Genomic DNA, 27,034 nt, shown 5'->3' with positions numbered 1-27,034 from the left:
CTGCAACCTCAGTCTCTCAGGGTCAAGCAATTCCCATGCCTTAGCCTCCCAAGTAGCTGGGACTACAGGTACACGCCACTACACCTGGCTAGTTGATTTTTGGTTTTGGGGGGGTTTTTTTTTTTGGTACTTTTAGTAAAGATAGAGTTTCACCATGTTGGCCAGGCTGGTCTCAAACTCCAGGCCTCCTGTGATCCACCCACCTCCATCTCCCAAAGTGCTGATACTATTGCCATGAGCCACCATGCCTAACCCTAATAAGATTTTAATATACCCATTTCACTCAGTAAGAAACTGAGACTCAAAAAAGGAATTTGCCAAGATTACACAGTTAACGAGTAATACAATAAAAAACATTTATTAAAATTCAAAATCTACAAGGCCTGCAGATTACCTGAGGTCAGGAGTTCAAGATCATCCTGGCCAACATGGTAAAACCACATCTCTACAAAAATACAAAACTTAGCCAGGCATGATGGCCAGTGCCTGTTAATTCCAGCTACTCAGAAGGCTGAGGCCAGAGAATCGCCTGAACCCAGGAGGTGGAGGTTGCAGTAAGCAGAGATCACACCATTACACTCCAGCCTAGGTGACAGAATGTGATTCCGTCTCCAAAAAAAAAGAAGAAGAAAATTCAAAATTTAGGTCGGGCACAGTGGCTCATGCCCATAATCCCAGCACTTTGGGAGGCTGAGGCCAGTGGATTGCCTGAAGTCAAGAATTTGAGATCAGCTTGGCCAATATGGCAAAACCCTATCTCCACTAAAATAAAAAAGTTAGCCAGGTGCGGTGGCGTGTGCCTGTAACCCCAGCTACTCAGGAGGCTGAGGCAGGAGAATCGCTTGAACCCGGGAGGCAGAGACTGCAGTGGGCCAAGATTGCACCACTGCACTCCAGCCTGGGAAACAGAGGAAGACTCTGTCTCAAAAAAAAAAAAAAATTCAAAATCTATCGTCACAGCATTTTCTTGGCCTCAGCCTTTTCTTAAAAGCCTACCTGAGGCATCTTTTTCCTTCTTCCTTTTATGACCCATGACAGACAAGAGCCACCTCTACATAGTCCACCTCAAACAGCTGAGGAATTCAGTACTAGAAAAGCAAATAAATTACATCAGATTCTGATCTTTCATTCAGGCTTAAATCAAAGTTCAAGCCTCAGATTTTGCTAAAACTGTGTACATACTTCTGAATTTTCATACTACTAAATAACAACTTGAATAAAAATAGGTGCCTGACTAAAAAAAAGTACAATAGATGGGGAATGTTTGTGCAATACTCATATAATAATCGTCCCTTCCTAAATTATGCTATTGTGTCCTATTATGTATGTCAAGGTACTAAAGTACTAAATAATAATTTATCTCAGTGCTAAGTTAAACAGTGCAAATACTATAAACACACAGCAAGATTTAAATCTGGATCCTGAGAAGCTGAAATGGCTAATACTAACTCTGACTAGTCTGACTAAAATCCATTAAATTATATACTATTTATGAAAACCTATATAATACGAGAAGGTAGCTAAAACTTCTAAAAGTTACCAGAGAATTTGGTATTAAACAAAGGCAATCTCAAAATTTACACTTTTAACCTAGCCTTTCTGTAATTCCTTTAACTTCAGTAGATTGATTAGAATAGGGAAAAAGAGTACTAAATAAAAGCAAGTAATAATATCTGAGATACAGAGACACTGATCTGTATTCTTAATTTCATTAAGACCAAAGAAAAATGTTATACTCAGAATATTACCATTTGCGTATTTCTCCCTTTTCCTAACTCTCTTCTTAATCCCAAATTTAAAAGACTAGTTGTAAAACAGTAGGGTACCAAATTAAAACACACTTTATTTTCAGATGTCTCCATACTCATAGGCTGACTTCCTGTCAGGAAGAGTTCCATTTCAATGAATACCCCAATCAGCAGGGAACTTGCAGAATTAAGTGCCAGTTGATATTACTTTGTTTTGCATTTACCACCCTTGAGAATAATGTTCAAAGATGTAGTTACATAGTCAGCATGGTATCATCCTTCTGACTAGACTGCCAAGCCACAGGGTGTACTGCCAGTTCCACAAAATTTACCTCAAAGGTTGTGTTTTCTAAATCCTAGTGTGCTGGTGAATCCATAGGACGCCTGGATTTCAGGTCAAATCCTGAATCTAAAGTTAAATTATGTTTTTCTTTGGTTGTAGCAGGACTCTAAATCAGTATTATGAAGGTCTGCATCCAAACTCAAAGATCAATTAATGCTCACCAACCCATCAACCTAAATATTTTATTTTTAAAAGGAAAAATAAAGTGCTTTACTCAGATTTATTTTGTGTTAATATTTTTGCTGTTGTTTCAAGACAAATGTTTCCACCTTATAATAAAAAGTTATCTGCTATAAAATTTTGAATCAATAAAACACAAATACGTTTGCCATATCAGCATAAAGTACAGTTATTGAGCTGTTTTCAAGTACTTTAAAATTGTTAATGCATCTAAGTTTTTCATGACCAATTTATATAGCTTGTATCTTCAACTCACCTCTCCAACTCTCACAGATTTCCTATCCATGGCTCACAAGTCTACAGTTTCTTCTTTTAAGGTCAACTGTTTTTACTGTGCACAGAATGAACTCTGAGCATTTCAGCAAAGAATATCTACTATCTCAGCCTTTGTACGTTATAAGAACAAAGCATTCACATCACCTCTAACGCAAAACGATATGACTGTATTAGAAGCTGATCCTACTGATTCTCATTCCATCTGCAATCAAAAGTTCATAGGTATTAACAATAACAAAGCTCAGGGATAATCAATTTATATCCACTAATTTTTTATAAGTACATTCCAAGGATAAGTTACAAACACATCAAGAAGGAATTAAAAATACCTTTTGAAACTGAAATTAAAATGTACTGAAACCAACACCTTCCAAACTTATTTAACACTGTAATACTTTCTTCATGGGAACAATTTTTTTGATAATGGGTCTACTTGTGTTATTGCCCAGGCTGGTTTCAAACTCCTGGCCTCAAATCAATTCTGTGCTTCAGCCCCAGGAGCTGGGATTACAGTTGCAAACCACCACATTGGGCAGACCATCTATTATTATCACAAGGTACTCACTGTGGAATTTGCTGTATTGAAAAAGTCAGATAGTGATGGTTGATCAAACAAGCACATGGCTACCACAATTCCAACCAAGGGAAATTGTTAATGTCCATTTAAAATTCTTATTTTATATTACAATTATTTGTCTCTCTCACTAATTGTCTCTTCTATTGCTTAAGGAATAATAGATGATGCATTGTAGAATATTTAGCAGCATCCCTGGCCTCTACCTACTAGATGCCAGTATCTCCCCTTCCCTCTTCCTTTTTAAAAAAAAGGGAATAATAGATGATAGTTTCCTTAAAGGGGCTTGTCTTATAAGCATATGATACCTTCTTGCTAAATAAATGAATAAAAAATACCACAAGCAGATATAAAGAAAAGGCCTTGGGCAAGGCAGAGATATTCATTCACACAAAGCTCTGTAGAAGAGCTTGAACTGAGCCTGACTGACCATAAAAACTGAAAATTCTAAATGTACAGAATAATGGCCTCATCAAACTACTAGAGAAAACTTCATATCAGCTGGGTGCGGTGGCTCATGCCTGTAATCCCAGCACTCTGGGAGGCCGAGGCAGGCAGACCACGAGGTCAGGAGTTCAAGACCAGCCTGGCCAACATGGTAAAACCCTGTCTCTACTAAAAATACAAAAAAAACTTAGCCAGGCATGGTGGCAAGCCCCTGTAGTCCCAGCTACTCAGGAGGCTGAGGCAGAAGAATCGCCTGAACCCAGGAGGCGGAAGTTGCAGTGAGCCAAGATCATGCCACTGCACTCCAGCCTGAGACTCTGTCTCAAAAAACAAAAAACAAAAAAAAAAAAAAAAAAGAAAAAGAAAACTTCATATCATAGGATTTCCTTATAGGTGAAAGAAATGCATAATGAAGTTCAGAAGGCTTATTTCTATTTTGATTAAGCAGCTGATAGTCAAATCCTACTTTTTGGTTGGCAAAAAAAAAATCCTTTATTTCATTAGCTCAATTATTTCTTTTAAATAAATACATTATTATCTTAACACTGGACAGTAAGTTCTAGTTAAAAAAGAAAGGAGTGGGGGGTGGGGGTTGGTTGAAGTACCCTAAACACAGTACACTAGGAATAGCTAAGCACTCCACTTAAAAGAAATAAATTTCTATTTATATTAAGTTCTGTGGTAAGTAAAACACAGTAATAGTAATCAAATCACTGGCAACTTGAAGTGACAGAGATAGTGATTGATTGGAAAGAGGTACAGAAAAATTTAAGAATTAAAATGGTTGTGTATATGTCAAAATTCACTGAACAGTACACTTAAAATGTGTGGGTATTTACTGTATATAAATTATACCTCAATAAAGTTGATGTTTTTTATTTTGGTTTTTTTGAGACAGAGTCTCTCTCTCTGTCACCCAGGCTAGAGTGCACCAGCGTGATCCTAGCTCACTGTAACCTTGAACCTCTGGGCTCAAGCAATCCTCCTGCTTCAGCATCCTGAGTAGCTAGGTCTACAAGTACATGCTATGAAGTCCAGCTAAATTTTTTTCTTTTTGGTAAAGATAGGGTCTTGCTATGTTGCCCAGGCTGGTATTGAATTCCTGGCTTCAAACAATCCTCCCACCTGGGCCAAAGTGTTTTTGTTTTTGTTTAAAAAAAAAAAAAAAAAAAAAAGCAAGAGGCTTAGGCTAGGGGCTGGGTACAGTGGCTCACACCTGGAATCCCAGCACTTTGGGAGGCCAAGGTAGGTGAATCACCTGAAGTCAGGAGTTTGAGACCGGGCTGGCCAACATGGTGAAACCCCATTTCTACTAAAAATACAAAATTAGCCAGGTGTGGTGGTGGGCACCTGTAATCCCAGCTACTCAAGTTGCTGAGGAAGGAGAATAGCTTGAACCCAGAAGGCGGAGGTTGCAGTGAGCCAAGACTGCACCACTGCACTCCAGCCTGGGCAACAAGAGCAAAACTCCATCTCAAAACAAAAAAGAGGTCCAAACTGGCAAATTTAAAGAGACCCCATCTCTACAAAAAATTAGCCATGTGTGCTGGCATGTGGTCCCAGCTACCTGGAGTCCTACTAACTTGGGAGGCTGAGCAGGAGGATCACCTGAGCCTGGGAGGTCGAATGCAGTGGACTATGATCGCACCACTGATCTCCAGCCTGGGCAACAGAGCAAGCCCTGTCTTTAAAAAAAAAAATGAGGTGAATCTGATTAAGTCGAAAGAAAAGAAAAACCAAAGGCCTCCTCATAAATGAACACAACTACACTATTCAGTAATGATAAAATTAGTTGTCCTAACGAAAATGAAGACTTAATATAAAAACTAATAAATATCAGAAAGTATGGGGGTATTTCCTAATGATAAAGACCAAAAGGCAAAGTTTAAAATATGATCATTTATGATCCATGATACCATTTGATTTATCAATTATATGAGTATATAAACATCTGTATGGTTGAACAGTACTATACCGGACCCTGGGAATACAATAAAAAAAACACAATGCTTGTCTTCAAAAACTTTGCAGTCTACATGGAAGAAAAAGGAAAACAACAGGCAACTTAATATAGAATGAAATTAAGATAGTTTGAGTAAGTGTTCTGCACAATACCTCATTTAGGCATAGAGTTGGAGGGAAGAGAGGAGTAAAGGAAATCTTTCCAGAAGAGATTGCAATTTATCTAGGAGCCAACTGATTCATTTTTTCCATAAATATTCACTAAGCAATACTGTGCGAGGTACTAGAAATACTTTAATGGGCAAAGTAGGAATAGCTGTTATCTTCATAGAGTCGAGAAAACAAAGAAGGATACTAACAATAAACAAGTAAACCAATTAGGATATTTATACTTACAATTTGTGGTAAATTCTCTAACGGGTGCTAAAGACAAAAAGATATCAACTATAGATATGATCCTGGGAGAATGAGATAATTAAGTGAAGCTCTGAACGATAAGCAGCAGCTAACAAAAGTCACCAAGTTTGAAAGAGGGGCAGTTTAGGAAAAGAAAAAGCATGTACCAAGACACAGAAATATAATGGCATATTTGGGTATCTTTAAATAGTTCAGCATGGCTTGAGAGTATGTGAGAGTAAGAGAGGCCTAATGGTGAAGGACACCACTGTGCCATGTATACAGCTGGTTTGCCTTTTTGGGGGGCAATGGGAGAGAAGTGTTTTAATAATCTTCTCATACTGAAAATATTCATCTATAAAATCATTATAACTATAAAAAAGCATTAATGTCATATATTCAGAAAAAATAAATTCAAAATGGAGAAGAAATGGGATTAGAGAAAAGAAAGTATAGAAAAGCAAAACACAAAGAAACATTTGACTACAGTACAGATTCAGGAAAAAATTTCAAACACAAAACTGACAGAATCACAAGAAAAGAACTATCTCATTCTTATTGTAAATTATTATAATTTTAAAATTAATAACTCAGAGGTAGAGAAAGAAACACAAATCAAAAATAACCAAACCTTATATCATTACCTTCACGTAAAGAAAATATTTCCCAAAACAGCAACAATCTACATATTTTGTTGAAAATTTTTTTAAAGAATTAGACTAAAATAGTATTTTAAATTAACTTTTGCTGCTAATAAATTACTCAGACATGATGCCAGTCCAGACTACATGGTGCTTCTAGTTTTTCTATATACTGTATGCATTTCTGATAAATGGGAAAAGAATAGATGACCTGGCAGAAGGCTCAGACAATAATATGTGATTTACAGGACATGAATGCAGCTACCACAAGATTTATCTGACAGCCCTCTCCGATAGTGGACTGTTGAGTATCCGATGGAATGATTTCTAGTCTAGAAAGTCTACTACTGAGTAGCCATACACATTATTTATTTATTAGATGTTTTGGGTTGAAACCATTTTTAAATGATGCACTTCACAATGCACAGTCATAAATTTAGCTTTAAACCCAAGAAGGGAGGTAGTGTTATTGGAATGCATGTCAGACTGAATTAGGACGAGCAATGCAACGCTTTTATAAAGTGGCCTTGAATGCAACGTCAATTCTTTCAAAAATGATATTAATGTCAAATGAACAAGATATAAACACTTTATACAATGCTGGAGTAATGTTACTTGAAACATCTATTTAACATTTTCTTTAAATTCATATATATTCAAAACAGGTTTACACACATATACAACAAATTTGGCACACAAATAAGTTGCATGCTTGCAAAAAACCACATGAAACACGGTTAAGAACCTGTTCAATTTTTGTGTGTTTGTATCAGAGAACACACAGTTTCCCAAAGAATAGAAGCAAGTCTTCTTTTAAGAAATAAAGAGGACTTAAATTGGTCTTTGGACATTCAATCGTTCTTGAATTATTTTACATGGGATTCAACAGGTGAATAAATCTAATTTTGCAAACCTCATTTATTAATTATACTCAAAAATATAATGCTGTGTATTATGAGAGATTTCCAATTCTAAGTAATAATATTTTGCCTAAACAATATTAACATTTAAATAGACTAAAATATGAAATGGTGGCTAATCAACTACTGATCAATGAGTAGACAGTGAAAACTACAATCTTAGTTGAAACAAATATATATAGTGATCTGTTTGGTCTTATTATCAGCTAACCAAATGTGATCATTTCCTCATTTCTTAAATTTAGGCTCTAAATTATTTTACAATAAAATATAATTAAACACCTTATTTAAAATAACACAAAAAGAATAAATGGACTCAAGAAAAATAATCAGATCATGGCTGATTGTCATGAAATTAACAACAACTAATTTGTAAAGTTCTAAATCAAATTTGCAGATGTTAAGTTCATAAGCATATCCCATTATTTATGTGATTAAAAAGTAGTTTTTGACCTGATCTTTCGATCTTTGGCACTCAATCCTCTCCATCTCCTCTTAAAAAATTAATTACAATTTTAGCAAGATGTAGTTTTTGCTTCCCACCATATCTCAGTCCAAAAAAAATTATCAATCAAACTCAAGCTATCCCCACCCAAGATCTGTAAAACGTCGACTTGAAATTCAATTTCATATCTTTTAAGCTTTCATGTAGAAAAAGACAGTTCACTTCTTAACAAAATAAATCACTTTTGTGATTGCCAAGTTGACCTCTTTGAATTAGGAAAATTCAAAGTGAAAAATGTAATTATCACCCCGGAACAATCTGTATACATCTGGAGCTAATTCTAGCTTCATTTTTCACATCATTTTTCACACTGTGCTACATCTTGTAGAGATGCTGTGGAACTTTTGAAGAACTCATAAAAAATGTTAAGGACTTCAAATACCCAATAATGTATTTTATTCAAACAAAAACCTTGACAATTACTGGCTTTTGAAACTTACTCAACTACATGATCTTCATATCCCATTTGATTGCAGTAATATTAAACAGTACTGTGACATACATGATAAATAGGTATATTAAAACATGTCATTCTTTATCTTTGCAGCTTCTAACATTCAAATATGCAATAGACTATACTGGAAATACCTTCCATGTACCAAAAATACATTCAATTCTTCAAAACTAGAAAGTGAAACTTCATTGTCAAAATTCACCTATAAAACAGTTATATCACTATGAGCAATAAATTTATATTCTTGTGAGGAAACATCCAAAACCGTGAGTGCTTTTTTAAAGTAAGGGCGATTTCATGCAGGTATAAGAATCCTATATAGCAACTTCTATCCAAGAAAAAAATAATTATTTCTAATGAGATGGCTTAATGAGAAATTTATCCAGTCAGCTTTTGAAGAAATGGAGTTTTCTAAATGAGATGATTAAATTATAGAAACATGATTCTCACTAAATCTAAGAATAATAAGCCTACTAAGTAACTACTCCTCACAAGTTCATTACAAAAATCCATTAGGTGTAATCTCTAGAAGTAATTGTTCTCATTGCACCTTATTGACAATGCATAGTATTGATTTTTCACACCTTCTATGATTCTTTAATTTGTATTCATGAAATGTCCATCAGCACAGTCTAAATAAATTTGGCATATACGCGCTAAAACAAATAAATCGATGCAAAGAAACATTAATTTTGCATTATCCTTATTCGTTAGGCAAGTAAACCATGAGAGTTGTAAATGAAGGTCAGAGGTTTTGAAATGGGTCAAAACCCTTGACCTCTAGACCAATACCTTTCCTATTAAAAAAGGCTATTTTAAAGTTTTAAGTGGGGGAATTTACTACCAGCAAGATATCACTTTAAAAGACTACAAAGAAAACTCTCAATAAAAACATTCATCTGTTTAATTGCAAAACAGAAAAGAAAGCCTCACAGAATACATGATTTTTATATGGTTTTTTTTTTTTAATCATTAAAGTTTACCACATGACGCACAAGATTTTGGAACATCTAAGGTAATTTTGCTCTTATGAATTTATTTTTTGCATCTTATGATACCTGCCATATTTTTGTTAATGTTTTCCCAAATCTACTGTGTATGTCAAAAATAATTAGCAATGACAAGGATTCAAAATCATTTATCGCTCATTTTATAACCTCTGCACAAAAGGGAAGTAAACTTATGATTCCCAGTGGAGTCATCATGGCCCTCCACAAGATATAGAAATAAATCTGTTTATATAACCTTAATATATACAGTAAAGAAATTATCAAGATCATTGTATCTGCATATTTTTAAAGAGACTCTGAAAACTTTTGTTTCTTACTTCCTCCCATGCTTACTTCAAAATTATCTGCAAGTATCAAAAATAAGAAGTAACCCTTTTGCAATACAAATAAAATTATTTTAAAACAGCAAACTCAAAATTTTACTATGGCAAAAATTTCAGTAATGCAAATATAACATCCCCCATGAAAACAAATTCATGTGAAAATCTACTTTTAATTCAACATTTATTCTTGTCACTTACCTGAGAACACAGTAGCATAACCAATTCCACAACTGAACTACTAGACTTCATGCAAACCAGACCTATTTTAAAGAGAATTTTTAAAAATTATAAAGAAAACAAATTAGGATTTGTTACAATTTCATCCAAATTGTTTTTTCAAATTGGTTTATCAAACTATTAATAGTGTACATTTGCTCATAGGATTAAATAAGGTACATTATAGTTAGTTTAAAGGTGGCATCAAAACTACCACCATTTTTTGTAACGTATTCCATTTCTGCTTTCAAAATACTAAAACATTTATTACAACTTCATATATAATGACATTTCACAATACTCATAGAAATGTGCACAACATATGCCATATTGATCAATATCATCTACATTTTGTTTTGGAGAGAGTTGATCGTTATACATGCAGAGAAGGGAAATGGCTCCCTGACCTTTGCTTTCTCCACCACACTCTCTCCCTTCAACCCTCCAGCTATCAATCAAGTTTCCATTTTGTTTCATGGCAGCAGACATCCCAAACACTCTTATTAGTACCTTGACCTCTGACCTCACACTAAACCTTAACAGAAATGCAAGCCGTTGTCTGTTATATATTCTTGATTTCTTATAAATTAATTCATTTACTTTTATGTTTCATTTTGGTTCAGCAAAAATATCCTTAGGAAGGATATTTTTTATAATTAATACCTATCTAAAGAAGTCTTTAGCTTTAATTACCAATAAAATATAAAGTAGTTCATTCAAAGAATGTTTTATACTCAGTATCTTAAAAAAGCAATGCCAATAATTAAAGGGACTAAATTATTAAATTGCATTACTAATAATCAGAAAAATTACAATTTTTTTATTCTACATTTTTCTAGGCAAACATGGGCTTAGGTTCCAGGGTGTAACATCTAAAATAACTCCTGATAGCCCTTAAAATACTCTATTACCATCTCTTTCTCACCCCATGAAAACTCTTGCAGGTATCCTATCCACTCCCTTTCTTTTATCTTTTTATGCTTTTGTTCTTTCTCCTTCCCTGTTTAAATACTAATGCTTCCAACCTAATGATAGCACATGTTGGCATTTTTTAGCTTTATAAATAGCATTCAAATTAAAAGGGCTGTTTACCGCCTTTACTTTTTAAAAAATGTTATAACCATCTTTCTCAATGCCTGAAAAAATACTAACATAGAAATGATGGTAAGAGTGTCAGCACTGGCCAGAAAATTAGCTATAGAATGTCTCTATGTTATATTAGGAAACAAGTTATTAACTACAGTATGATTTTTCTGGGGCTAAGATGAACATGGCTCCTCAGGCTAATGCAAGGCCAAAAGAAAAGGTAAACAACACTCCCTCTCTTACTGCAGGAGTAGCCCCCTACTGGTCTGAAACCTTGCCATTTTTTCTTAAATTTAACCCAGATAATATAAGGAGTTCAGTTTTGCTCCAACTTCAAAACCCATTATTTCCAGAAAGTAAATTAAGATCTTTCTATTATCAGGTCATCAATCCTTATTGCTTTATTCTAGAGAAACTAGAATTCCAGCCATTGGGCCCTCATGGACCTTTTTAATATATATTTATTCAGATAATAAAAAAAGTGATTAAAGAAGAAAAAAAAGAAAAAAAAAAAACAAAAAAAAAAACCTTGGGCTATCCCAAATCAGGGAGATTTACAGGTACTCCTTTGACCCTCTCACCGCACCTATCATAGGATATTTCATACCTATATTTCTTTTTTATTTTATTTTTATTTCATTTTTTTGAAATGTTGTCTTGCTCTGTCACACAGGCTGTAGTGCAATGGTGTGATCAGCTCACTACAACCTTTGCCTCCTGAGTTCAAGCAATTCTCCTGCCTCAGCCACCGGAGTAGCTGGAATTACAGGCGCCCACTAACCATGCCTGGCTAATTTCTATAGTTATAGTAAAGACGAGGTTTCACCATGTTGGTCAAGCAGGTTTCAAACTCCTGACCTCAGGTGATCTGCCCACCTCGGCCTTCCAAAGTGCTAGGATTACAGGTGTGAGCCACCACACTTGGCCCATATACCTCTATTCTTAAGAAAACCTTTACATATATATATTTCTATTTATTTATTTCAGTCTTATTTTTCAATAATAAAGGTTAGCAAACCAGAAGAAGGTTCATACTACTTTAGCTACTTTCTAGTTAGTTATGAATATTCAGGAAAAAATATGTTCACTGAGAAAGCTAGTAAAAGGTCAAATAACATTTTGCAGTTTGGTTTGAACAATTATGTGGAAGAGAGTGACGGTAGATTTGTTGCAGGGGCAGGGTGGAGAGTATGTTCAATTTTGAATGAGTAAGGGCTTCAGAAGACAAGAGAGACCTGATATTAGATCTCCAAGCTCCCTATCTAAAGGACATTGGTACTGTAAACACAAAAACAACACTGGGAGTAAATAAACAGGAGATAAGCCTAATGAGGAACTTAACATCAAATTGTTGAACTTATGTCATTTCTATTTTTGACCAAAATTTTTGCCAATAGATGACACTCATCCCATGTGCAAAAAACAAATAATACATCTGTAGACCTCTCTTCAGATTTAGTCATACTTTAAGAACTATTCAAAGGAAGGCCCTGAAACCTTAAGGTCAAGTTGTAAGTTGCTGCCAGAAATATCATTTTCATTTTATATACCCACAAACACATACCCTATTATTATCTCACTTGCAAGCTTATAGATTTGAACTGGCTCACAATCTGACCTCTCTAAAACTCTCAGTAGAATAGTAGAATAATATGGTTTGGCTTGATTATTTTTTAGATGGCTTTTCAAAGATAGAAAATGTTAGTCTTTTCAAAAGCACAAACTTGGGATGCCAAGCCAAGAGTTTTATATCTGCACTAGTCTGGAATTTTATGATCAAAGACCACTGCAATTTCTTCAGTGGAGACTCACTCAGATATATCACTTCAGTCAAAGAATTAAATGACTTAGCAGATAGTAAGCCAGTGCCATCTAAACCCATTGATCTATCTAAATCCTCAAGTATACCATGAAAAAAGTCAAGTCATGACGATTTACTATCTTGGAATATAAGAAGCCTCTTGTTTTTTATATTTAAGTCATTTTAAATAATTTATTTTTAAAATGGGATGGTAATAAGCATTATGAGAAATTTTAATAAGAATTTAAGGATAATAAACTCAAGAAGTTTTACTCCATATTTTCCTGGTTTTGAAGGTATACACATATACTCCAAATGAACATTATCTTTTAGATACAACTAAATACTCATCATGAATCTGAAACACATTCCTTTTGTAAATACTAAGCCCAAATTTCAAATACATGTTTAATAAGCTCTAACTTATCATAAATTCTGGTTTTCCTTCCTTCATTGAGATAGCATGCTGAAGTAGGTTGCTAAGGGGACTGGAAATCATGGTATGGAGAGGATGAGGAATAATGAGACTCCCCTACCCTCTCCTCTTCTCCTTCCCCTCCCCTCCCCTTCCCTCCTCTTCCCTTTAAGTATCAACTGGCAGCTTTAGTTACTGAAACTTTTTATTGGCTAACAGTAGCTAGGAGATTGCCTAAGGGATTTTTTCAAAACTTGTGAAAAAGCATATCTCTTGTAGCAATAAAAATATAGTGGAAATGCAAGGTTATAGGTAAGTTAATAGTTTAAGATATCTGCATCTGAGTATTAACTGTCCCATATGAGCACCTCCTTTGACCCTTGCAATATCTGTAGGTAAGGAGGGAAGGGAGGGGAGGGGTGGGTAGGGGAGGGAGTCTCATTATTCCTCATCCACTGCATAGCATGATTTCCAATCCCCTTAACAACCAACCTACTTCAGCATGTTATCTAGTTTGACAATCTTGAAGTACACTACCTAGAAGAGACCCAGTAATCTATGTATGATATAAGCAGTATAGAGTAAAATGCTGTTATCTCTATTTGTAAAACTAATTCTACTAATAACAATGCATTCCTTATCTATGTGGCAATACATTGTTGTTCATATGGATCTAAGTTCAAGTAAAATCCTGTGACACTATTCTCTCCAATTCTTGAACTCCTGACCTCAGGTGATCCACCCACCTCAGCCTCCTAAAGTGCTAGGATTACAGACATGAGCCACCACGCCTGGCCTTATTCTCTCCAATTCTTTGCTCTCAAAGTAAATTTTAATTCATCAAAAAAAAATCTTAGTTCTTTAGTTCAACACATAATTGTATGCTTCATCCAAATCACTGACAAAAATCTTGATTAGGCTGGGCACGGTGGCTCACGCTTGTAATTCCAGCATTTTGGGAGGCAAAGGTTGGCAAATCATGATGTCAGGAAATCGAGACCATCTTGGCCAACACGGTGAAACCCCGTCTCTACTAAAAATACCAAAATTAGCTGAATGTGGCAGTGCAGGCCTGTAATCCTAGCTACTTGGGAGGCTGAGGCAGAAGAATCACTTGAAACTCAGGAAGCAGAGGTTGCAGTGAGTCGAGATCGCACCACTGTACTCCAGCCTGGCGACAAAGCTAGACTCCATCTCAAAAAAAAAAAAAAAAAAAAAAACTTGAAGATTAAAACATAATAGACATGTGACATATTCTTCAAAAGATACAGACTATGAAAAATTTTGTCAAAGGCTGACAACACTTAAACAATGAAGTTCCACGTTATCTCATTATTCATGGGAGTTTTTAATCCTGAAATATAAACACAAATAAATAAAATAAAGAAAGATCACTTACTTGTTCCCTCTATAAGCAGTTCTTGTCCATGGCTACCCAAAAGTGTCCGAGAAAGAAAAGGTGCAAAATCCACAAAAATCTCACGAAGGAGAGGAGCTGCCTTTTCCAAAGCATGTTCAAGCCTCTCTGTAATACTAATGAAAAAACATTAAGTTAATCGAACTATTCAACAGTTTGTATCAATTTTCTAGTTTTGAAAATAAAGATGACTTTCCATAGATATATAAAACAGTGCAAAAAAAAATAAATAAATAAAGAATTACCTAAGGAGACATTACTGCTATGCACAGCAGCCCTTCTGCCAAAAATACTCGTTTTTATCCTGATCTATCTTTCCCCTACAATCCCCAACAACCTGCTTAACAACCACTTCAAGCATCAGTTATTACTAGATGTCTCACCTGGCCAATTAAGACGACTTTGTTTTTAGCCCCATTATAACCTAAATAAACTCTCATCAAGTCTTCAACAAATTTTTCTATTTACCACTAAACCATTAGCACAATGAGTTCAAGAACCATGACTTCATTTTAAAATTCTCACTTACAACATATAGTACAGACTCAACAAGTGCTTATAAATTATATTCCCAATTGTGGTAAAGAAAATCAAGGACTTTCTGGCCACTAAGGCTCCAGTGGTGGAAAATACACTCATTGCATTCCAAATTAAACCCAGAAACTCAATTAAATAAGGTAAGTGACAATAAAAATCTATCTATTTGTATCATTGTGGCTTTGGCTGACTGGCTATCACTTATATCAGCTTTTTTATTTTTTTTGAGACAGAGTCTCACTCTGTCTCCCAGGTTGGAGTACATGGTGCTCTCTCAGCTCACTGCAACCTCTCCCTGCCGGGTTCAAGTGATTCTCCTGCCTCAGCCTCCCAAGTAGCTGGAACTACAGGTGTGTACCACCACAACCAGCTAATTTGTTTTGTATTTTATTAGAGACAGGGTTTCACCATGTTGGCCAGGCTGGTCTTGAACTCCTGACCTGAAGTAATCCACCTTCCTCGGCCTCTTAAAATGCTGGGATTAAAGGCGTGAGCCACTGCACCAGGCCCATATCAGCATTTTATAGAGGAGGAATACTGAATTCCACACTTTCAATTTGCAATCATTTGAAACGTAAGTTCTAAGCTTATGTAAATTTGTGTTATGTAGCAATTATTTTTTACCACAAATCATCACTTGTCATGAAGTGACTTGTACATCAATCATGAAATGACTTATACATCTTAAAATCTTTCAAAATTAAATGAACCTCTAAAATGTTCCCAAGCCTCTATATGTCATATATGTTGGAAGAAAAAAATGAAAAGAAATGAAATAAAGCTAGATAGCTTAAAAAGTCATCAAAGGTATAAATCAGAGTATTCAAATTAGTAGCTTAAATACCTCATATTTGATACCGGATCTTGTGATGCTGAATCAACTGTTGGAACTGAGGGCAATTTTGCATTAGATGATCTACTGCCTATAAAAGAAAAATAACCATCTATAGGAATTTTCTGCTTTTTGATACAAAGATTTAAATAAAAAGAATGTCATTATACCAGTCAATAAAAGCATTATTATGTATTTTTTATGTCTATTACTATTTGGATAACATTAAAATCTAACAACGCCTAAATCCTTTCATATGTAAACCTCAGCTACAAGTTCAGTTATCATGCCAGATCAATCTTTCTATCCAGGGGCTGAAGAAGCAAAAGAAAAGTAAATTTTGACTCCCTAAATAAGGTTCACAATTCCTTCTATTCAACACCAACTGTCAATAAAAAGTTACAAGTAAAAGCATTTTTTTAATATAGCAAAAACACAGAAACAGCTAATTTCCAAATTTAGCTTTAACCCTCCATTACCATGAAAACTATCCTTACTCAATTATCAAATCACTACCAAAGGACTAAATTGCAGCAACAAATGTAACCAGGGTTAGAAGCCTAGACCTCTGAGAATCTGTAATCTTGTGTCACAACTATTATCAGTTATTTTCCCATTATGCCCCAAATACAAAAACACTATGTTTTAAAAAGAATAAGGGCTCTCTTTCCCAAACATTGCTGAATTGTTCAATTCAAAAGTAATTAGAAACAGATCAAGGAAAGCACCTGCATCAGGCTGAAGGTTGTGTTGGCCCAGAGAAAGTTACTGGAGCCAGTGTGAGGAGGGAGGAAAAGGAAAAGAGAGGAAAAGAGAAAACTAAGAATTGTAAAATTCATATCTATATGAATTCATGGTTCCAATAGAGAGATGGAAATAATATGTGAATGAAAGCATATATTTTTATAGACTTTATATACAAACACACACACACAAACACACACATCGCCTCTAGCTCTGTCCACTGAGAGGACATGGAAGCAGCAAAATCTTAACATAGTGTCCAGATATTGGTTTCTAAATACTATACCCCACTAAAAGAAATAAATGGCTGATTCAAGATAAGTGGAAGAAAAGCACAAAATGAGTTTGAAACATCTAATTGTGCTTTGTAGAAAGCAAGGAATGATAGGATATGTCTAAGGAATAATAGGTTATGTCGCAAGGCATGGAAGCCGGCTTGAAGGGGCTCCCACTGATCAAACACCACTGTACTCCATCCTGGGTGAGAGAACAGACTCAGTCTCAAAAACAAAACAAAACAAAAAAAAAAAAAAAAAGAATTGTCATTTTTGGCCAGGTGCAGTGGGTCATGCCTGTAACCCCAACACTTGGGAGACCAAGGCAGAAGGACTGCTTGAGCTCAGGAGCTCAAGATTAGCCTGGGAAACATGGTGAGACCCTGTCTCTACTAAAAATACAAAAATGTGGCCAGGCATGGTGGTGTGTGCCTGTGGTCCCAGCTACTTGGGAAGCTGAGGTGAGAGGATCACTTGAGCCTGGGGGACAGAGGGTACAGTGAGCCAAGATCGCACTACTGCACTCAAGCCTGGGTGACAAAGCAAGACCCTGTCTCAAAATAAAATGCTTCCCACTGCTTCCTACCTCTCCCAGAACTTCCTCAGGCTCACTTCAGTTTATCTAGGCATTCTGATTCAAACTTGCTCTTTTTGGGAAGGCAAATAAAGTTAATTCTGGGTATAGATAAGCATAGTCAGGACCTAATCAGAGGTTTTTTGTATTTAACTGATTAAAAAACAGCAAGGATCTGGGGCAATTTTGACCTTTCCTGAAACATGCTTGGCTTTTAGGCAGTGATCCATAACCCTCAGTTCTGATTACCAGGTCTCAGCCAAATCTAAGGATCCAAAAATCTAGACAATTAGATCCCCCAACAATCTTGGTTCCTTTTGGAAAGCGGGAAATGTAGCAATCTTTCACAATTAACCTCTGGATAATTACTGAGCCCAAGTCTTAGAGTGAGCAAATTCCCAGTACAAGACGAACTTAACTTTTAAAGAAGTTAATCTTTCTTTTCCACAACATACTTCCTTTCGCATTCCCTTGATAATCAAAGCTGACTTTCCTTTATACTATAAGTTTCGTATGGCTACAGTACTGCCTTCCTCTCCATCCTGCTCAACTGAGATCTAACTGTACCTAAAAATTCTAACCAAGTGACTGGTGGTTAGGATGCATAGGATTCGCTAAAAAATGAAGCTAAAGCACACACTCCATCATGTTGACAATTTTTTTCGCTTTTCTTGAGACAGGGTCTAGCTCGTCACCCAGGCTGCAGTGGAGGGATCAGAGCACATTGCAGCCTTGAACTCCTGGGTTTAACCTGTCTTCTTGCCTCAGACTCCCAAGTAGCTGGGAATACAGATGCAGCATGCCACCACATCCAGCTATTTTCAATTTTTTTTTTTAATTTTTTTTTTTTTTTTTTTAGAGACAGGGTCTCATTATGTATGTTGCCCAGGATGATCTCAAACTCTTGGTCTCAAACAATACTTTGGCCTTGGCCTCCCAAATTGCTGGGATTATAGGCGTAAGCCACCATGCCCAGACTACTGCGACAATTTTTAAAAGCATATATATCAACCCAAACTTCATCATAAAAATATTACTATTTTTGTCTTTTCCACAATAAAATTTCAAATTAGAGGGCAAGACCAGGGAAGTTGAAAAAAGTTGTTTTCACCCTTTAGTATCTGGCAGTTATAAGAGTCACGTCCAATCCTAAAATCATATACAACATTCAGTAAAGTACTTCACTGACCCAGTGGCTTTATTACACTCAGTAAACAACACCTGCAGTTTTCTAAGTTCTTGACAACAATATGATCACTGAATCACAGTGGGTCATTGACTTCTATTACCAGTGATCAATTAATATTTTCATTTTTTTAATTGGTGATAATTTTTGAAGACCATTTTTATTGGAATGTATCTGACATTTTCTTTATTAGGATTACTGATGGTTTTTCTTGAGCTTTCCTGAAGCTAATACAAAGGAACTCACAAGGTCCTATTCATTCAAAAGTAGAGATGGAAAAAATAAATCCCTCCCCAAAAAATGTACGTATGAGGCTTTAAGTAAAAGTTGTAAGGCAAAATTAGCCTTTACTGCACTAATTGGTTTATTGGGTTTTGTTGTTTTAAGAGAGGAGGTCTTGCTCTATTGCCCAGGCTAGAGTGTACTGGTGTGATCATAGCTCACTGCAGCCTTGAATTCCTGGACTCGTGATCCTCCTGCCTCAGCCTTCTGAGTAGATGGGACTATAGGCATGTAACACCATGTTCAGATAACTTTTTAATTTCTTGTAGAGATAAGATCTCATTTTGTTGACTAGGCTGGTCTTGAACTGCTGGCTTCAGGTGATCCTTCCACTCCAGCCTCTCAAAGTGCTGGGAATACAGGTGTAAATCACTACACACTGCCCACTGTGCTAAATGATACTAATTTTAATGAGAAATGCATTATTAGAAATGTGAAAAAGAAAAGCAACATTGTTGCTTCTAAATAAAGCAGTAACAAAAATTATTTCCTCACACTACCATAGAAGTAATGCCAATTTTCAATTCTAAAAGAGAATATAGCAGAAACAGATTTTTTACACAGTGTCTTAAGTCGTAAGAAGACACTTTACCAACAAGGATAATAAATTAACCAGCTATAGTTTAAGAAAAAAATCACATGAAAGAATAAATACATCAGTAATTTCACACTAGGTTGTCCTCCATTCCTGCTAGTGAAAAAATGTAATTTCCAAACATATTGCATTTTTTCAACTCAGATAAAAATATAAACTTTCAATAAATTTGTTTTAAATTATCATTAAATATTTCCAGCAAATGATCACAAATACATAAATGCAGAAGCTACCTCCAACATGTGGAATGGTACTCACTTATCTTTTCCTTATCCTAGCACTGATAAACTGGCTCCTTCAAACTGACAGTCTTCCAGACATTCAAAAGAACAAAAAGGAAAATGCAAATATATCATCTGTCTAGCATCTATCTAGGGAGCAGGCAATTGTTTATTCAAGGTCCCTGAGGGTCTAAATAACTAATGTCCCTTGCAATAAAGAATCATTAAAACAAATGCCAATTTTTAATCCCTAAACACTGTAACACTACATTTCTCTCTCTCTCTCTTTTCTGAACCAGTTAATTCAGTAAGGGACAGTCTATACGCCCAGTAAAAACATATTAAATGAATCCTACTGAATGAATATATATAAGCCTACTGGCCTAAATCTTACACAAAGCAAAGATGGTTATAACTCAAATATTTCCCTAATATTAAAAAAAAGTACTAATAAATAAGGTATATGGCTCTCATAAACAGATAATGTCTAATATTCTAGTAAGTGGTAGAATAACAAAATTTTGCAAAGTAGCAAACACCAGGCATATAAATTAATGAACAGTATACTTAGTTCCTTTATTAAGCTACTTTCAATTTTGATTTATTCATTTATGCTTTGCAGTATAGAGAAACAACATATTGGAAAAAAAGTAATGATATTTTAACATACAAGAAGGGATACTGGGTGAAAGTGGAAGGATTATTTGAAGCCAGGATTTCAAGACTTAGTTACTTAGTTCCTTTACTGAGCTAGTTTCAATTTTGATTTATTCATTTATGCTTTGCTGTATACAGAAATAAGTATATTAGAAAAAGTGTAATGACATTTTAACATACAAGAAGGGATACTGGGTAAAGGCGGAAGGATCACTTGAAGCCAGGAGTTCAAGGCTAGTCTGGTCAACAGAGCAAGACTCCTGTCTCCACAAAAATTTAAAAATTAGTCAGGAATGATGGCGCACACCTGTAGTCTGGACACCTGGGAATCTGATGCAGGAGGATCATTTAAGTCCAGGAGTTCAAAGTTGCAGTGAGCTATGCTTGTGCCACTGCACTCCAGCCTAGGCAACGGAGAAAGACACCATCTCAACTTAAAAAAAAAAAAAAGGATACTGTGTTTTCTAGGTAATCAAATCTTTGCTGATGACTATAAAATTTCTAGATTTTGATATATTTACTAAAATCACTTTCTCTTTTGTTTTCTTTGAAAACAAGCATATACAAAGGAAATACATTATCCTCTGATGAATACCTTTTAATACTTATTAAGACACAATTGTTGCTCTTAGATTCGTCCTTTTGGTTGATAAAATGCTGCAGAAGCCAAGGTATTCTATTCAAATTAAAATCTGAAATTTGTGCACCAAAAAAGTTTTGTACGTAAATTGTAGTCTTCATAATGTATATTATTTCAAAATGCAAACACGCAAATCCTCAATTCTTATGGGTTATAAAGTTATTTCAGTGATAACATTTTCATAGAAAAAGCTTTTACCTCATGTTAAGCTAGCAAGTTTTAACTGTTTCTGTGATTAGTATCTATCCCATATTAGTTTCTCTTTAATTGTACCACATGTAAAATGTGTCTCATTTTTCCAAATACCTACAAATGGGAATCTCATTTTTCTAAATACCCAAAATTTCCAAATACCCACAAATGGGAATTTCCTTGAAGATGCCATGTGAATATAAAACAAAATATGAGTGTCATAGCAGAAACTTCATATTTTCTACCAAGTAAATTTTTTACTAACCAATAATCTACTACTGAATTTGAGCAGCTCATCTTTTACTGCTGACTTACTATAAAAGTAAGTTTATAGTACTTTTAAACTTACTGTGGTCATCCGAACGCACAAAGGCTTAGGTCCATAGGGACAAGTATTAACTGTATTTACATATAAAGAAAATAATTCAATACCTAACCAACACTAATACCTAACTTACCCAGATCTTCAGAATAAACTGCCCTGCTTCACATATAATTATAACAACAATTAATCCACATTTTTTTTCTCAAATCCTGGAGGAAGGATTGAACCAGGAGAAAGCAAATAAAATTCAATACTTATTTGTTTGTTTGTTTATTTATTTATTTATTTATTTATTTGCATGCTCCTCGACTTATGATAGAGTCACATAAGTTCAAAATTTCACGTGGTCCCCGTCTTACAATGGTGCACGATTTTTCAACTTTACAGTCCTGCAAAAGCAACAAACATTCAGTAAAAACTGTACCTTGAATTCTGAATTTTGATCTTTTCCCAACTAGTAATATGTGGTATGCTATTTTCTCGTGATGCTGGTAACAGAAGGGACCTCCTGTTCCCAGTCAGCCACAGGGAATTGAGAGTAAACAACCAATACTTACATGTACATGTTGCCAGATGGTTTTGCGCAACTATAGGATAATGTAAGTGTTCTGAGCACATTTAAGATAGGATAGACTTCCCAGCACTTTGGGAGGCCGAGGCAAGTGGATCACGAGGTCAAGAGATCAAGACCATCCTGGTCAACATGGTGAAACCCCGTCTCTACTAAAAATACAAAAAATTAGCTGGGCATGGTGGCGCATGCCTGTAATCCCAGCTACTCAGGAGGCTGAGGCAGGAGAATTGCCTGAACCCAGGAGGAGAAGGTTGCGGTGAGCCGAGATCGCGCCATTGCACTCCAGCCTGGGTAACAAGAGTGAAAACTCCGTCTCAAAAAAAAAAAAGATAGGGTAGACTAAGTTATGCTGTTTGGTAGGTTAGGTGCATTAAGTGCATTTTCAATTTTCAATATTTTCAACATACACTGGTTTATCATGATGTAACCCCATCATAAGTCAAGCACTATATTCTCAGTAAAAAATGCATTTTATACAAAGCCTATTTTATAATAAGGTATTGAATATATCATGTAATTTACTGAATATTGTATTGAAAGTGAAAATCAGAATGGTCATACGGATACTTGAGGTATAGTTTTTACTAAATGTGTATGCTTTCACACCATCATAAAGCCAAAAAAATTGTTAAGTTGAAACTATCTGTATATTTATCTATTTCATTTACTGGCAAATAAATCAAGAGACCCACCAAAAAGAAAACAAAAGTCTATCAGTAAAAAAAAATATTGACAAAGGAGACAGAACTATGGCAGGGGGTGGGGATGGGATGGATTCCATGTGAAAAAGAGTACTTAAGAAGTACAAGGGCAAGTATGGTAGGCAAAGCATGTAAAGTGGGGCTGTAGAAGAGTAAGAAGCAGGACAACTGAAAACACTAGATTAGGTTAGATTTTTCTTATCAAGGCAGTAATGTTCATGGTATCAGTTAACAAATGGAATAGAAGTAATAAATTGAAATGGAGAACCCGTATGACAGAGACAGGAGTGCAGTGAAAGAGGAAGAAGAGGAGCAAGATGTGGAAACCAAAATAAATGGTAAAAAGAAAAACCATCATCACAAAGACGACTTGAAATAACTGAAAAATGAATGAACTACTTTAAAAAGAATGGGGGAGAGGGCGTTGAGGGGAAAAAAGTGTTTAAAATTCTAGCTGTAGATGGAAAAACAATTGGGAACTATTTGAGAAACACCATTACAAATTATACAATGGGCTGGGCGCAGTGGTTCACACCTGTAGTCCCAGCATTTTGAGAGGGTGAAGTAGGCAGATCACCTGAGGTTGGGAGTTCAAGACCAGCCTGACCAACATGGAGAAATCCCGTCCATACTAAAAATACAAAATTAGCTGGTCTGGTGGTACAGGCGTGTAATCCCAGCTACATGGGAGGCTGAGGCAGGAGAATCGCTTGAACCCAGATGGTAGAGGTTGCAGTGAGCTGAGATCGCACCACTGCACTCCAGCCTGGGCAACAAGAGCGAAACTCCACCTCAATAAAAGAAAAGAAAAATAAGATACGTTATGAGCTGGATCAATGGTACAGGGTTTTGTAGACTTTGCCAATAAATACAACAGTCTTCAAGATAGCAAATTATTTTGTAATTCTGTATACAGTTTTACAAAGTGAATATTGTAAATTACAATGAATTTACTGGAAAAAAAAATACAATGGCTTCAGAAAGAAACGTATAATACTGTTATATGTGAGATATTACCCAAATGTCTCAGCTTTCCATTTCTTATCTCTTCTGAAAACTCCATGACTTAAATTTTAGCAAACAGACTTAAAAGCAATCAAAGGGCCCTATTTACTCTGTTCCCTAAACTGAAACTAGAGGGCAGTATGAGAAAATATTTTACTCAGTGTACTTTGAATTTCTGAAATTACCACATTTGTTTTGGAATGTTACTGAAAATTCACTATAACTGAATTTAAAAGATGGCATGTAAATCATTTCATAGATATTAATAACTATTGCATTTTTCACAAAAGGGACTACTCTAGAAAAACCACAGTTGAATCTTTTTTTTTCCCAAGGGCTTTGGATGGGGTTGGAGAAGCAGAAATGTGCATACCAAGCCCCAAATGAATTACCAAATTATTTCTTCTTCAAAGGGGGAAAAAAAAAAAAAAACAGACATCAGAGTATAATGGAACAATAAAGATTAAAAATTTGTTACAGTTTCATGCCTGGTTGCCTCTGTAATTCTCACTAGACCAAGGGAAACTAGCAAGGAAGAGAATGAGTGGGTACTTAAGAATTCTCTGTACTTTTAACTCAATTTTCCTGTAAACCTAAAACTGATCTAAAAAATAAAGTCTATTAATGTTTTTAAAAAATTATGAAATAAAAAGCAAGGCAGACAAAACTCTGCTGCCATTGCTGCTTTTGGTTTCAAAGTAGAAAAAAAAAGTCTAATCACTATTTTTCCTAAGAATAAAAATAATACAAGACTATTAATGAAATTTTAGAAATACCACCTAAAGTAAATTTCGAAAATCAAAACTGCCAGTAGCTCAACTTCATGGAGACCCACATAACTTCACAAAATACTTTCTTGCTTTTACCATGTAAATAAGGTGTATAAGTCACTTGGTTGTAATTATATGATACGTAAAGAATTACATATAACTTTCTTTTACTTAACCTACTGTGAACATTTTCTGTTATCACTAAACACTATAAAATTTGTAAAAAAAAAAAAAAAAATAATAATAATAAACACATTTAAAATTTCAGAAAAATATATTTTTGTTAACACAAATACATATTTTAAAAAGAGAAGACAAAAGAAATAAACGTAGTCTTTGTTTCTATGATACACGGTTACATAGTACACAGCAAGGAAAAAAGATCGCAGCTACTGGCCAGTAGCAATATCAAGCTTGGAACAAAACTCTAAAGGTGGAACAGCAGAACAGAAGGCAAACCCTTGCCTGAGATATCCCTAATTTGCCAAATAAAGGTGAAACAGCAGAATAAAAGGCAAACACTTGGCTGAGATATCCCAAATAAATAACATTATTTCTGATCTCAATATAATCCACCAGGCCATTCCTTCAAAATTCCTTTATTTTTCACCAATCTCAATCTAGAATCATAAGATAAGTGTTTTTGGGGGTTACAATATCTTGTTATTAACTTTATGAAACAGCACAACATCCAGAAGAAAACCACTGATACAGTAACATCCCCTTTGTTATACCTGGTCATTTTAATACTACACATTCTTCAAGTTTACCCATATCACCACTAAGGTTCCCATCAACGTATAAGATCTTGCATCCACATGATTTTATACACAGAAAATTTCTTTTATCCATATATATGCTTTTATACATGGAAAGAATATGGAAGGAGAGATGGATAAAAATAAAATTGCCATAGGAGGAACTGAACCAGTATGACCACTGTTAGAATGATGCTACATTTCAGAGCAGCACTACTTTCCAAGTCTCTAATTCAGAAAAATAAGCAAAAAAAAAAAAGAAACCAAAGTAATGGATTCTATATAAATATCTGACAACCAGTAACCATATTAAAAGATTACGTGTCAACAAAACTTTCTATTTTAAGCCATTATCTATATATATCTTCTTAAGTACAGGGAAAAAAGTATTTTCATAAATCTATCATTCGTGCATGCGCTCATCACCCAACCAGCAGCATCTAATCTACCACACACTACTAGGTTTGAATGGAGAAAATACTGAAACCCTTGACTTAATTTCTTTTAATTTTACTCAAATTTATTCAGAAAAGTAATAAACAACAATATAAAAGCACAATGGTTTCCAATGTGCCTCTACAATTTAAGTTAATCAAAAATCCTAAGCTTTGCTAAAATAAGATCTAAACACATTTTTGTTGAAATCACTGATAACTAACTCACCTGGTGATTCTCCTCCCACATCTGAGGCTTGAGCTGAATCTACTGAGGAAACCACACTGACAGCATTGGTAGATATGCTTGTAGTAAGTGTGCAAGGTGAGACTGCTGACTTTTTTGTTGCAACAATAACACTCCTGTAATAAAAAAAGTAAACAGATTGAAAGATACAAACTGATCTCTTCAATTAATTACATGAATTTCAAAACAGAAACTAGGTAGCTAACTTATTTTTCTTAATTTTCTTTCTTGCTTCTATTTGATGTATAATTTTCACCCAACATGAAATCTCTTCAACACTATCCTTATTTATCTGCATTTCACTTTTTTTTTAGAACCAAGAAAAGGTTCTATGGAAATATAACAATCCATTTTAACATTTAAACTTATATTTACCACAAAGTATTTTTAAAGTTTAGGGTCATCTTTAATTATCTAACAAATTAAATATAGCCAAAAGTATTAAAGCAGAAAATTCAGTGTTTCCACTAGAAATGTAAAACACTGCTAATCTGAAATAATAAAACCTTAGAAATCTTGTAAGACTTAAAAAAGCAGATATAAACAATTTGCTAACATGTATACAACTCAGTTTTTCATTTTTAAACCCCAAAGACTATATATTTTGATAATAGTATGTAAAAAAGTAATGCATAAGAATAAAAACCAGATGCAAAAATATCAAATAATCAAAATTCTTTATCTTGTATATTATTCAAACACAGGTATTTATGATACACCAATTTCAATTAAAGTATAATACTTTACACCAAATAGCAACTAAAAGACCTT

The 27,034-nt window shown here is 34.8% G+C and overlaps 1 protein-coding gene and 1 long non-coding RNA gene across 4 annotated transcripts in view; one reads left to right on the top strand and one right to left on the bottom strand.

The window, feature by feature from the left end:
- LRBA (LPS responsive beige-like anchor protein) overlaps positions 1-27,034 on the bottom strand; it is a 726,864-nt gene that overhangs the window by 519,322 nt on the left and 180,508 nt on the right. For all 3 annotated transcript variants that reach the window (XM_032246531.1, XM_032246532.1, XM_032246533.1), the window contains exons 31-34: positions 26,246-26,379; positions 16,096-16,174; positions 14,697-14,830; positions 9,978-10,039 (exon numbers count right to left, since the gene is read on the bottom strand). In XM_032246531.1, the coding sequence (XP_032102422.1) occupies positions 9,978-10,039; positions 14,697-14,830; positions 16,096-16,174; positions 26,246-26,379 (409 nt within the window). The remainder of the gene's footprint in view (positions 1-9,977; positions 10,040-14,696; positions 14,831-16,095; positions 16,175-26,245; positions 26,380-27,034) is intronic.
- LOC116529047 lies at positions 22,803-24,610 on the top strand. The gene is made up of 3 exons (XR_004259351.1): positions 22,803-22,902; positions 23,779-23,784; positions 24,600-24,610. It is a non-coding gene; the product is annotated as an uncharacterized LOC116529047 (long non-coding RNA).

The sequence above is a fragment of the Sapajus apella genome, unplaced genomic scaffold (genome assembly GCF_009761245.1).
Source record: "Sapajus apella isolate SASKATOON/1434 unplaced genomic scaffold, GSC_monkey_1.0 scaffold61, whole genome shotgun sequence".
Taxonomy (NCBI): Eukaryota; Metazoa; Chordata; class Mammalia; order Primates; family Cebidae; genus Sapajus; species Sapajus apella.
Note: the sequence above shows the minus strand (reverse complement) of the source record. Positions and strands in the feature narration are given on the sequence as shown.